Here is a 14,695-nt window from a genome sequence, read left to right on the forward strand (position 1 = left end):
AACTCATTGGGTTGAATACTAATTTGATGAACATGATGAGAACATCTGGTTTGGGTGACCTCCTCCAAGAAGCCCTCAAATTTCCTCAGGGCTTCACTGTGCTATTAAAGACTTCATCATATAAAGAATCATCACACAATCTAACCCCCCTTCTCCTTCACAAATGAGAAAATTGAGGCCAAAGAAATCAATGACTTACCCAAGGCCACAAAGTTAGTGACAGAGGTACAAGGCCAGGCAGGACAAAACTAGTGACACCTAATGTTTAAAAAAAAGAAGTGTCCCCCATTTGGCAGAGTGTTTACCCAGATGATTTAAAAAAAGAGCAATCCAGCCAAACAACCCAAAGGGGACCACATGGGATTTATTTTCCTGTCATAAAAGCCACTGTCTATCCCAGGCTCAGCATTCATAACCATGATGAAAGGAGTCACCTTGGCCCTGTTGTTCTCTCTTGCAGGTGAGTGTTCATGTCTTCTCTCAAAGAATGTCAGAGAGGGAAGAGACCTTAGAGATCCTTGAGTCCTGTTTTCCCCAAGCTAATCTGACTGAGGAAAACCTTTAAGCATGAAATATATTGATGGAACCTATAAATGCAGAAATTCATAGTTAAGACCATGACCATTGGGAGCCACAGCATGGGAAGCAGGAACATTAGCCAGGGCTGGAAGAATTACAAGGATAGAGTATCACTGGAAGCAAATCATAAGACTCTAGGCAGGGATCCTCTGTGATAATTTCATCTTCTGATTCTCTATTACATATTTTAGATGGAGGTGATAGTGTGTGTTTGCCAGAGTAATGGTGGAGATAGAAAAATGGAGCAGGGAGGTATAGGGATGGTTTGCTGTGGATCAGGGTTGTGGGGGACCATGGGAGTAGTTACTGATTCTTCTTTTAACATAGGTCTTCTCCTTATGGACCCTGATCTGGAGAGAGAGTAAGGGGTCTGAGGCTAGATAGTAGGAGGGAAAGGGGAAGAAAAGAATCCCACTTTAACTTCCCTTTAGTCCTCTGATTCAGAGGACTCTTCTGTTCAATTATAATAACATTGTTCCATAACTAAAGAACTTTTCATATTGGCATTTGATTTATTTATTTTAACAGGGAGTGAGACGTATGCTACGGTTAAGTCTTTTCTATTTCACATTTCATGGGTTTCAATGGGGAGCATCTGAGGAGTCATAAGTCCCAAACTCATCTGTGTTTTCCCTTCCAGAACCAGGGTTCAACCCAAGTAAGACCTATGTGTATGCTTATCAAGGTGTGATTCTGAGTGAGCTACCAGAAAGAGGTTTGGCAAGGTCAGGTCTGAGGCTGACCAGCAAACTGGAGATCAGAGGAGTGTCTAAAAAGCTCAATTTCCTCAAGGTACTTCTGGGAAAAGATGAGTTCATATGGGAACACAATCAAAAAGTAGCTTTGAACAAAGCAGCCATTATACTACAGCGGAAACCTGAGGATAAGGGTTCATATCCTGCTGCTGATGTGTATTCTCCATTATACACTGAACCTTTTTGGATTTCAGGTTTCTTATCTGTAAATGAGATGATTAGATTAGATGTACTCTGAGATATTTTCCAGCTCTGAATCCATTAGGAACCAAGATTTGAATATTTTAAAATTATTTAGTTAGTCTACTACCTCCTCAAATAGGGTTATTTACAAGTAAGTAGTTTTCCAAATGTCTCCCAAATTGATCCACCCATGCTACAAGTAGATTTGGGGCCTTTAATCTTCATCTTCAATGATTTCTCCTCAACCTCCATGGAACATTTTCTTAATAATAATTCACTTTCCCCCAAGAACTCTTTGAAGTAGGTAGCAAGAGACTATTTCCTGCATTTTGTAAATAAGGAAACTGAGGTAAAGCAACTTGCCTGAGGTCATAGTGTCTGAGGCAAGATTTGAAGATCCATCATCTTTACGGTACTCCATGGGGCTTCTCGTGTCAAACGGAACAGCTTACCCTTGTTTGGCCATTCCTCTAAACCTCTCACCAGTCTCCTCATTACAACAGACTTCTTTGGTTCTCTATTCACAGAGTTACAGTTCTCCTTGGTATTCCCTCTTCTACTGCATGAGCTTAACAATACTGATCCCTTGTGACAGGCACCCAGAAGATATGGTGAGGCTTCTAGACTAGTCGATGATGGTGTAGATGCTGTGATTTCCACTTTGCTCTAGGACAAAGATTGTTATATTGGGGTTCACAGAACCCCCAAAGTTCTATGGATCGACAGTTATGTGAGTCCATTAATTTAGATATGAAAAAAACATTTATTTTCACCAATCTTTGATTTCTTTAGAATTTTTTTTATGCATTTAAAAACATTACTTTGAGAGGGGGAGTCCATAGTTTCTACAGATAGACAAAGAAATCATTAACATAAAAAAAGTTGAGAAATTGCTATAGGAGGATGGAGTCAGTGACATGGACCTAGAGGGCAGAATCTTAGAATCTTGCTGGGGGTATTGAGTTCCACTGACCAGATGGAACCTGACTAGGTCAGATCTGAGGTTGACAAGCAAACTGGGGATCAGTGGCATGTCCAAAAAACTCTGTTTCCTCAAGGTTCATGTGAGGACACAATCAAAATGTAGTTTTGAATAAAAGAACCATTATACAACAGTGGAAATTTAAGGATCGGAGTTCATATTCTGCTCCTGATCTTTATTATCCATTACACACTGTCCCTTTCTGAATTTCAGGTTTCTTATCTGTTAACAAAGTGAATAGACTAGATGGATTTTTCTTTATTTTATGTCATAGCTACAAATGAGTAGTTATGACTTTCACTCTCTAGTAAAACTCATTACTTCAGGCAGTCCATGATCAATACAATGATCCTAATATCCTATGTCTGAGTGGCAGGTTTCGTTTAGGCTCAAGTCTCAGGGTCAATGAATTGGTGGAACTTGCTGATTAATCACTACCCACAGCAGTCGTGTTGGTTGGGTTTTATCCCTCCCTTAAAATTCCACTGGCTATTTTTCCCCACTGTTTTTGTAAGATGAAGTCAATGGGTTAGATAGTTTTTAAAGCTGCTTACATCTTTAAATCCCAAAGTGCTATGAATCCGTGAGAATAAAGTTTCCTGTGTATACTTCAATGACACAATGAAAAATGAGCCCAAAAATAAGAACCACTTTTAAAACTAATGAAGGTTTGTTGTCTTTTCCCCCAGTGAATGTGACTTGTACTCAAAATAATTGCTTAGGAATAGGGACAGAATTTTATCATGGTGAATCTTTTGTCCTCACAGCTCCTGGATGACGGCATTTACTTGCAGAAACTTAAAGCTAGATATTAATTCAGTTCGATGTGTACCATTATGTGGATCCTCCACGGATTGAATGACCTGACCCAAAAAGTAGACATTCTTTGTTAGATGTCAGCTTGGAAAGTAGTCTCCCATAGAGTCCCTTTGGGATAAGTGCTTAGTCCTATGTAATTTAACATTCTAATGATGTAAATAAACAAAACAATAGAAGTCATACTTTTAAAATTTGCAGTCCATGTGAAACTGGAAGGACAGCTAACATATCTGATAACATATTTAAGTCTCAAAAAAAAGGGCAGAACATTGAGCCAAATCTAATGAGATGATATTTGTTAGGGGTAAATATAAAATCTTACAGTTTGGTTCAAAAAAATTTCCTAAGTATAAGATGGGGGGGGTGTAGCTAGATAGACATTTAACTGAAAAAGATCTGGGAGTTTTCATTGGTCCACAAATTTAGCATGAATCAACAGTATGATATGGTAGCCAAAAAACTAAATCAATATGGAGTTGCATTGAGAAGCATTGTTTCAAAGAATAAGAAGGAAATAATCTTGCTGTTCTTTGTCATGGTTAGACTGCATCTAGACTGATGCATTCAATTGGGGTACCATATTTTAAGGCTTTCTTGAAGCTGAAAAGTGACCAGAGTCAGGAGGATCAGAGTCTGACTTCAGACTTACAAGCTGTGTGACCTTGGGTAAGTCACTTAACCCTGATTGCCTTGCATCCAGGACCATCTCCAGTCATCTTGATTCATAACTGGCCACTGGACCCAGATGACTCCAGAGGAGAAAGTGAGCTTGGTGACTTGGTACAGTGCCCCTCATTCAAATCCAATTCATGTGCTTGTCATGGTCTTTGAGAATGAAGGATAAAACATTATTATTTTTATTATATTATTATTATTATTATTATTATTAAGCTCTTTGTACAAGTTTGCTATTGAGCAGGAACTGAGACAACTGATCAATATTCCTGGAGATACCGAGCAAGGTATCCTTATTCCCAGGATAGCAGCTGTCTGGTGCAGGATCCAAATGGAAAAGGGACTCTCTATGGATGATGAAATCCACCAGAGCATCCTATTAGTGAGTGATTTTGTACTGATTATGTCTCCTCTATGATGTGACAGGTCCTCCTCGAGGAAGATTGATGATTCTTCAAAAGTGATCAGCCTAACAGGAAAAACTTAATGGATGAGAAAAATGTCTATTGTTCAGGCTGTAACAAGCTGTTGAAAGTTAATTCATCCTTTGAATTATCTCATCAGTATGACAGGCGGCTGGAGCTCTGGACTTAGAATTAGTTAGTCATTGAGTCAATATGCATTTGTTTAGTGTTTGTTATGGACCAGGACCTATGCTAAGCACTAAGACCAAGGCTCAAAATCTCATTTGAGATATGAATGCTGGGCAGAAGTATCAGATACTTAAACTGGGCAAATTATACTGTGCCTCATTTTCTCATCCATAAAATGAAGGCATTAGACTCAATGAGCTATAAGATCCCTATTGAAAATCTACAATCTTGTGATCTAAAGTAGGTCATACAGCTGGGCAACAAGTTTAACTCAAAATTGTATTATACAATTAATTATGTGTGGGCAGTGACCCACTGCTCTCTTGTACAATTATCCGGTCATTTGTACATAAATGTTATCGTGCTGGTCCTAGCAAATTATAAACATAATTTTTAAAAGCTCAAAGTTGTGGGGGAACCAAAGACAATGATCATTCACCAAGAACAATAAAAAACCATAAAGTCTTGAGATTGCAGGTTTAGAACTAGAGGGGACCCCAAAATCACTTTAGACAAGAAAATGGAAGGCCAAGAAGGTGAAACAATTTGCCTAAGGTGACACAGATCATGTTAATGGATAACAATAGGCTATTGCATATTTCTGATGATAATCTGTGGGTTATAAGTGGCATAAGGGATATCTTTCAGGAAATATCTAATCCAAACAGTAACCGGTGATGTTATTGATAGTGAAGAATTACAGTGGGATCATCTAAATGTCCTACTGACACCTCCTTCAGGTGAAAAGATCTAGAGAAAAGTTTTCAGTATGATGGAGGGAAAGCACTTTGGGGGTGAGAACCTCTCTAAAAGAAGCAAAATACATGCTGAGAAACCGTACCCTAGCAGTTTCCTGCTTTCCTTCTAATTTTGGCTACTTTGGTTGGGTTTTGTGCAAACTTTTTAATTTCATATGAGCATGTCTGGAAAGAAACCTGGAATTACAAAAAGTGATATAAAGAACAGACCAGTATGGATGGATGACTTGTAGAATGAATGGCTGGGATTAATAAGCAAAAAATACTGGAAAAATAGAAAGAGACGAGGTGTTGACGTTTTAAATATCAACCAAAGAGACTGTTCTTTTTCTTGAGGTAATAGAAAGCCATTGATGTTTTTGTCAATTGTGATGGGTGGATAGGAATGGAGACTGGAGTCAGCAACAGACTAGGAAGGAGGGGATGACAATCTGAACTAGGGTGATGGCTGTGTGAATAGAGAGGAGGGTTCAATTTGTATGATATTGTGAAGGTAGAGGTAACAAGATTTGGTAACTAACTTGTATGAAGGAGGGGAGAATGAGAATTAAAGGATTACATCAAAGTTGAGGACTTGGTTGACTGGGAAGATATGTCCTCCAGAGTGTTAGGGGAGATGGAAACATGGGAAATTTTTTTTTGGGGGGGGAGATAAGTTTTGTTTTGCTCGTGTTGAATTTGTGGCTCCTAGGCATCATCCATTTTGAACTAAACAATTAGTAGTTTGAGATGTGGGACTGGGTCTCAGGTAATAGACTAAACCTGGATATATTAAGCTCAAATCATCAACACAGAGATTACAATTGAACCTGTGGGAGATAATGAAATCATCAAGTGAGGTAGTATAAACAAAAAAGAGAAGAAAACTCAGGACAGAGCACTGGAGGACACCCTCTCTTATTGAGTGGAACTTCATCATCAGATCTATCAGAGGAGATTGAACAGAGATCAGAACAAGAAAGACAATTAATGAGTAACTGAAAGAGGATAACAAAATCAATGTTATTCTTTAGGAAGATTAATTAAAATGGCAGTGGGACATAGGGTAGATTTAGGAAGACAGTGTCACAAAGAATGGTGGTGAGAAGGTACGAGGTGAGAAAGGAAAATTAAAAATATTTGGCAGCAGATTGGATGAAGGGATCTGAAGGAAAGGAAGCAATCACAGATCATTGCAAGGTCTTAGCCTGGGCAACTAGGAGTTAGCACTACTATTTGAAGGGGAAGAAGAAGAAAGGGAATAGATATTTTCTATTAGAAATGGCACTAAATGCTTTGCAAATAATATCTTATTTGATCCTCACAGCAAGTCTGGGAGGTAGGTGCTATTGTTATTCTCATCCTACAGTTGAGCAAACTGAGGCAGACAGGAAAAATGACTTGCTTAGGGTCACACAGCTAGTCAGAGTCTGAGGCCAGATTAGAAGTCTAACTTTCTAACTCCCAGTCCAGTATTCTATTCACTAGAATGGAAGTGTGGACTGCTTAAGCTTTCTTTCATTAAAAAAAAATAGGAACACTAGTAAAAGAATCTGGTTTGAGGCTAGAAATAAGAAGGTCTGTATTAGATATATTAAATAAGTTGCTTTTACCAATCTACATCCAAGAGGAATTATCCAAAATACAATTGGAAATGCAGAATTGGTGTGCTGGAGAAAGACCAGCCTCATAGATACTGATTTGGGAGTCACTCTGCATCTGGTTGGTAATGGATTAGATTCTAGAGAGATAAGAGGAGAGTTCTGGGGCTGGCTGACAGAGAAGAGCTAGCTGTGGGGAAAGCAAAATTTTTTATGTAGATTGAAGGAGACAGGCTAGTGTAGTGTCATAGAAGACAAGAGGAAAATTCCAAGAACAAAGGGATATCCACCTCTTTAAAGAGAACATACATCTCGAGCAGGAGGAATCTTTAGAGGTCATCTAGTTCAACCCTTTTATTTTAAAGATGAAGAAACAGAGTCCCCAAGAGTCCCAGAGAGTCGCACGTAGTAAGTGAGAGTTAGGACTAAACTCATGCGATGTCATCCTTTTTTTTTTGTATCTGCCAGCACTTAGTACAATGCAGGTATTTGATAAATATTGATTGATTGATTGATATCAAAGTCAATGCTTCGTCTGGTATACCACATTCAAGATGAGAATTGATGCCTCTTCCCCTCTCTTATAACCACCATAAAAAGAAGAAAGAAAACTAGATTTAGCAAGGAATGATAGAATCAGGTCATGGACTGTAAGCACTTTCAAAGGTGATGAGAAAGTCAACATTGTGCAGTTTATTCTCTTGAACCATTTACCAGCGTGAGAAAGCATGAAGATAGAATAACAGAATGAAGAATGTTTGACACAAGAAAAGAGAACTTTCTTTTTTCCAGAGGATGGGATACTGAGATGGTGAGAGGCCTCAGATCTATGCCATAGGAGATTTGGAGAAATTTGGTTATAGTTATCCTGGAGAAATGAAGCCTTGAGTTTGGGTGATGTGGAGACATGACTTCAGGTATTTTAAAAGTTGTTACATGGGACAGGGATTAGATTTGTTCTGCCCAAAGCACAAAACCATTAACAATCCATGAAAGTCACAAAAAGAAGAAAATTTAGTCTTGATGTAACAAAAAGTTTTTCTAATAATTAGAGCTATCCCAAGTTTGAATGCGCTGGTTGGAAGAGGTTCTTGGCCAGGTATGGGTTGGATTCCTGAGATCTCTTTCAACTCTGAGATTCTAGAATTCTAGGATGGACAGAACAGAAAAGAGTTGCAAGGAATCAAAGATCATAATGAGGATTAAGGGTAGCTTTGATGGATTTAGAACAATAAGAAGGGCTCAAGGAGGCTGCACTTAGACTCGACTTTTGAGCCAGAGATTTTCAAAATGAAGCTGATTCCCAAATGTCACTGTATTAAAGTACAGAAGAAAAGGAGAGGGCTTAGACATTATGACAATTGAGAACTTTAAGGAATGTCAGGGGGTAGGACTTGAAAAATCTTCCACAGAAATGTTTCAGTCCTCTAGGGAGATGTGGAGAGCTGCGGGGAGCTGCAAGCAGTAAATAGAACCGAACCACTTATCAAAAAAGTCAATAGAGTGACATTAATGTAGATGAGAGCAGAGAAAATGTTGAGAAGATGGGAACAGTGGGTGAACGAAGAACTGAATACTGTCTTTAGATAACTTCTTGAATGATGGATCCATTGTGGATGATTAGGAGCGGATAGGGATGTGTTGGTGTATGTATATTTGCAAATCATCTCTCGACGTCAATTCAGAGATAGATTCCTGGACTGGATGAATCATAGGTCTGACTCAGGCTTGCATTTCTGATGTTTTTACACACTGCTTTCCCCCCTCAGAGCTTTGGGCTCAATTTGTCATGCTCTGTAAATTCCACCACTGCTCTATAAAATCTTTTCCTGATGATTTACTGAACATCAAATCATAAAACTGTAGTTACAAAATTTTAGGACTTGCAGAGACCTCAGAGATCAGCTAGCCTAATCTCACCATGTTGCCACTGGAGAAACTGAATCTTAATTCATAAAAATCATGGTAATAACCCTGTAATTAAATATTCAAAGCTCACTCATTCACAACATTTTTGGATAAATCTATTCCTCCTCCCCTGAGAGGAACAGATCCAACACCATTTTTCTAAACCACTGAGTTTTCTGCTTGTTTTGTCCCAAGATTCCATCATTATACCCATCTCTTTTTCCTTTTCTTTTTGTGATTGTGTTTTTGCTCATTCCCCATTTTCTCTGAATTCCTTCATTGCATTTGTGATTCAAATGCATTTTGTACTGAGCAAGCTCTCATTTGATTTCTGAGGCTTCTATTACTTTATTATATATCCACTTTGATAATTTAATCCCTTTTATTCCATAACTGGTTTTTTCCAGTATTTTAGAGTTCTTTAGCAACAAGGCACAGTGGATTAAGAGATTCACTTGGCATCAGGGAGACTTGCGATAAAGCCCAAACTTAGATACTTACTGGCCGTGTGACCCTGGGTAAATTACTTCACCTATGTCTGTCTCAGTTTCTTCATCTGTAAAATAGAGAAAATAGTAGTAACCACTTCCTAAAATTGTTAAACTTTAGGTTCAAATGAAATAATATTCATAAAATGACTCACAAATACTCTATATATGCTAGCTAGAATTATTTTTGGTGATGTTAAATTTCCATGTTTGTTGTTATTTTTGAGAAGAATGTTGAGGATGTTGCCCATGAAAGAGCAAAAGTCTAGGGAAGTGAAAAACTCTCCATCAATCTACAAGTATTTATTAAGCTCATTATGCTAATCCCAGAGGACACAATAGCCAAAATTAAATGGTTCCCCTTCTCAAAGGGTTTCCAATCTAATAGTGGAGACTTTACATACGTAGTCAGGTGGTCATAGTGTTAGGCACTGTGCTAAGGTTGGAGAAACTAAACCGAAAGCAAAATATTGTCCACTCTCAAGAATGTTTCAATTGAATAGTAGAGATGATAGGTATATACAGAAGTGGATAGAAAATAATTATGAGTTGGTTTGGATATATGAGCAGCCTGGGGCTTAGGAAGATCAGGAAGGCTTCAGTAGAGAATAGTAGTGAGGGAAACCAAGGATTCCAAGAGGAAGGTAGGTAATGAGCATTTATCAAGTGACTACTATATGCTTGATTGTCCATCAGATTACTCACTAACATGAGGAGGATCCAGGGAGGGAGGGAGGGAGAAAAATGTGGGACTCCAAAGCTTGCAAAAAGATGAATGTTGAAAACTATCATTGCATGTAATTGAAAAAAAAATAACATTCCCAAAAAGTATTTATTGAGAAATTTTAATAAATATTTAATCTTTTATTCCTAGGAAAAAGTCTGATATTTTTTCCTTTTCCAAGAAATGGAATGTTATCTCTCCATATACTCATTACAAACTCAGGAAGACAAATGATTAGGAAGCCTGAAAACTTGTCCTGTCCTTATTATACCTTAAATCCAGAAAGAGATAACAATTCATTCTCATTTAGACCAGATAGCATTGCATAAGGTATTGTGCAACTTAACATTGTGCAACCAATAGACAGGTCTCCAAGGAGGTTAATGATTTCTCTTACCCTTTATTTATGATAAATACTCCCTTCGCTCTCTGTTCAGTGCGGCCACCTTGAACAGATGGTTTCCACCTATTCGTTTAGTGGTAAATCCTAGAGAATAGACTTCATGTTCAACCCATATTTTCTGTCATTTTATTTTAATCCCAAATTTTTAAGTTTTATGCCACCATTTTCAGGGTACTCTGCTAAGGACTCTACAAATTTTATCTCATCCTATTCTCAATACAATCCTAGTTGGTGGGTTTTTAATCATTATTCCCCTTTTGCAGTTGAGGAAAACTAAGGCAGATAGAAGTGAGTGACTAAGCCAGGTTTACACTGCTTAGTAAATGTCTAAGGTCTAGATTTGAATTCAAGTTTTACTGGCCCCAAACCCAGAGCTCTATCCACCATGCCTCCTAGATGCTTCTCTAGAAATATAGCAGGGGAATAAGCTGCTCTCCAAGACTCAAAATAGTTGTTGATTTGCACTGGGCGAGGGAGTTTCCTCTGAAGATTCTAAGAAGGCACGACTCTTAGTTATCAGAAATTCGGGATACCAAGGACTGAGAAGGAAGATTGTCTCAAGAGTAGGCAGTCAATGCAAACAAGCATGAATGGAGATGGAACTCAAGTGTACCATCATTGGGCATGCTTGGGACTTCGAGTTGACCAGAGCAAGGTGGACAGAGGATGGTAGTACCATTGAAAGCTGGAGCGAGAAGAATGGATAGTGGGAGTGCTCTGAGAGGGACAGTAGAGTGAGAAGAGAGACTGTGGACAGGTAGGGAGAGCTGCGACCAGGTTCTGTCCTCCACAGCTAGCACAAGGTAAGCCAAGATGGCACACACTATGATGAAAAGGTCTCATTTCAGATTCTGTCCAGTACAGTCAGTGAACCTAAATCACAGATTTCTCAATTACCTTCTGGATTCTATTTCAGAAAGAGATTGTCCCCAGGGGGAATGAGGTTGCCAACTGTGCCTCTGCCATTTTTCCAAATGACCTCCTAGGAGAAAAATGCACAGGGAGTAAAATAAATAAAATCAGAGTTGTTGATTGCTTGTATAATATTAACTATTGCTTGCATTAGAAGGGAGGACTCATTTCTTTGGTTATGATGATGTGCTTTTTCCCATTTTTTTCCCCTTCTAGAGTCTATCTCCACAACTAGAAGAATACACCGGTATCTGGCCTAAAGATTCATTCATTTACTCACCTAAGCTCACCCAGAAAATTGCATCTGGTCTTACACAAATATTTAAGTTTGAGTATAATAATGGATGCATTGGCAACATTTATGCCCCAAAGGACACCCCAGCTATTGCTGCTAACATAGTAAGAGGGATACTAAATATGTTGCATATCACCATCAAAAAGTCTCAAAATATATATTACTTACAAGAGGTAAGCATTTCAGCTTTAGGTCTATTTACTTTCAACATCCAAATGATGTTCATTACAATATAACTTGTGGGGTTTTTTTCATTTGTGGACCTCCCATGAAATTAATATCATTTTGTGGTGGATTTTGAATCAAGTCAATCAAAACCTAAAGCTCAAGAGCCCCCACCAAAGTATTTTTAAATTAGACCAACCAAAGGGCTCATTAATTCAAATCAAAAGACATTGATCTGATTAATATTATTTGATTAAATAATGGAAAAATAAATGATAAGTAATTCCCCATTATGAGACTTGCTTAACCACCAATTCCTATTTGAGCAAGGTGGGAAAGACAACATGTATCGGAGATAGAGGGTACCTGCTTAAAAGTGTATGCTTAGAGAACATAATAATTTGTAATTCATATTTCTAGATCCATTTCCAGCCAGAATCCTCCTCTGACTTCTTTGCTTGTTGTTTCTTTGAAGAATCAGTGGAAGCAAATAAAGTATGTTGTTAGATGCTAGTTTTGTCCACTTTAATTCTATTTCTTTGCTGTGCTACCTCACAGCTCTCTTATCTACTAAGGTCTGCCTCCCTTTGCTGCTTTTCCTTTGATTTCATTTTCCCCAGCTTGAAGGGTTCTCATCTTTTTAAACATGGATTCTAAGGCTACTTTAGTTATTTTTTAAGAATCAAACTCATAGCTACCCCCGATTGTTAGCACCCAGTTTGGGGAGTCATACCCACAGTTACAAGTGCCAGTAGAAACCAGTAGAACCCTAAACATATATTAATTCCAACTCTGACAGGTTTCTGACTTCTTTGAACTCAATCTGTTAATTTTTGGAGAAATAGTGAAAAAATATATTTCACCTATCATAGTATATACTTGGTTTCTACCTGGGTCCATGTAAATTAACCTGGGAATTCTACTGAAAAAGACTTGGGTGAAAGAGGAGGAGAAGATGTAGGTAACAAAGACATTTTGTTCTACACTACTTCATACAAAAAAAATTACTGCACCCCTTACAACCAAAAGGCAGTGCTTTGTATGTTAATTTATATTTCTCAAAACATTTCATCTTAATTGAATCTGATAGTAACTTTTTGTGAAAGATAAAGAAATTGTTATTTTATCCAGTCTTTTAATAGGAGAAATAGGTACATGGGTCAATATGACTTGCTTATGCTTGTCCATTGAAGTCCTGATGGAGTTGGAATTAGAACCTAATTTTCTTGATTCTCCATCCAATTAACTCCATGATCTGCATTTCAGGTTTTATGCTTACTCACTTTCTTCTAGAGGAAAATGGAAGTTCTACCATAAAGTTTTTGACTTGAATATTTCATTCTTCATAGGGTGGAATTGGTGGTGTATGTTATACTAACTACATCATCCATGAAGATAAGAGAAATCATCAGGTTTCCATCATGAAATCCAGGGGTCTCAACAACTGTCAGGACAAGGCAGCCAAAAAGACAGGAATGGCTTATTTACAGGTCTTTCCTCAATTTGACAAGGTGCAACCATTTGTATAAAAAAGACCCAAGCCATTCTTTAGACTCAGAAAAGTCCCATTTTGGTAGACAACCCATTTATTTCCTAGTTAGAAAGGGACTTTTCCTGGATTTCTTGCTCAGGGTCATGGAACAAAATGGCAACCAAGGGATTGGAATCTTTCACTTTGTCTTCCGACTTCTGTGTCCTCTAGCTCCTTCTGGGCTACTATCAACTAGGGGTCAGATAGGGGCTCTTTCCCACTCTTTTATATGATAATCTTCAGCACTGTAGTTACTTTTCTCTCCCTCCCTTCCTTCTCCCAAGTAATCCTAAAAATATAGTCATTGACAAATGAGCCATAAAAATCTATTTTACAACCAGCATAAGGAAAATCCATGTTATGGGAAATATTTATAGTGTAAAATGTATCATAGACTTAGAATCATTGTATATGAGACTTGGAATCATCTTTCTGTTTCTCTTTTTATATAATGTGAAGAAACAGAGTCCCAGAAACACCAAGAAGTTTGCCTAAGGTCACAGAAAAACTGGGGTGACAGGGGAGATGAGACATAAAGTTTGAATCTCCTAACTTTGAAGTCCTACTCCCAATAATAGTATTGTTCAAAGTTACTCTGTTTAACTAGTTTTTCCTGACCTGTTATACATAAACTACATCTGGTTTCTTCTTAGTCCATTAAGTATTCTCTTCTGAATTTTCTCTAGCCCTGACTCATGAAATTCTTAAGAACTTGATTCACATTCCAGTTCTTCTATTTATTGCATGTGTGACCTTAGGAAAGTCACTACTAGACATAAGACATAATTAGACATAATAATAGGTGCTTAATAAAATTTGCTAGTTGACCTCTCTGCCTTGCCTCAGTTTCCCCATATGTAAAATGTTAGATTAGTTATGACTTTTTTGTGTTATGAACTCCGTTGGTGTCTGGTGAAGTCTATGGACCCATTTTTCAGAATAATGTTTTTTAAATGTCTAAAATAAAATATACAGTATGATAAAGTCAATTATATTAAAATATAGCTATTCCATTTTTTAAAAAATTAGAACCTCTGGTCTAGATAACCACAGTTTCCAGTTCTTTTTATGAGCCTAAGAAACTTGACCAGCTTCATAACAGTCACCTGGATCTGACCACATGCATTGTTGTTCTTTCCCCTGCCTTTCCTCAAACTCTGAAAATCTGTTTCTCTGAATTCCTTGAAGTGATAACTTGTCATTATTGTACAATCTGGTCTGAATCCAATTTTACTAAATACAAAAATGCCCAGAATCAAAGTTTTCTTTTTCCTTTTACAAATACTCTATGAATTTATGAATTTAAAATGGAACTGTTTTGACTTCTAAAGGTGCATAGTTTGAT

The 14,695-nt window shown here is 37.7% G+C and overlaps 1 protein-coding gene across 1 annotated transcript in view; it reads left to right on the forward strand.

Moving 5' to 3' along the window:
* Window positions 1-567: 567 nt before the first annotated feature.
* Window positions 568-14,695, forward strand: part of LOC141510980 (vitellogenin-2-like) — a 63,813-nt gene continuing 49,685 nt past the window's right edge. Inside the window, 4 exon segments of the mRNA XM_074220347.1 lie at window positions 568-650; window positions 1,197-1,371; window positions 11,576-11,827; window positions 13,169-13,330. Of these exon segments, the coding sequence (XP_074076448.1) occupies window positions 568-650; window positions 1,197-1,371; window positions 11,576-11,827; window positions 13,169-13,330 (672 nt within the window).

This window comes from Macrotis lagotis, chromosome 2 (assembly GCF_037893015.1).
Source record: "Macrotis lagotis isolate mMagLag1 chromosome 2, bilby.v1.9.chrom.fasta, whole genome shotgun sequence".
In the NCBI taxonomy this organism is placed as follows: Eukaryota; Metazoa; Chordata; class Mammalia; order Peramelemorphia; family Peramelidae; genus Macrotis; species Macrotis lagotis.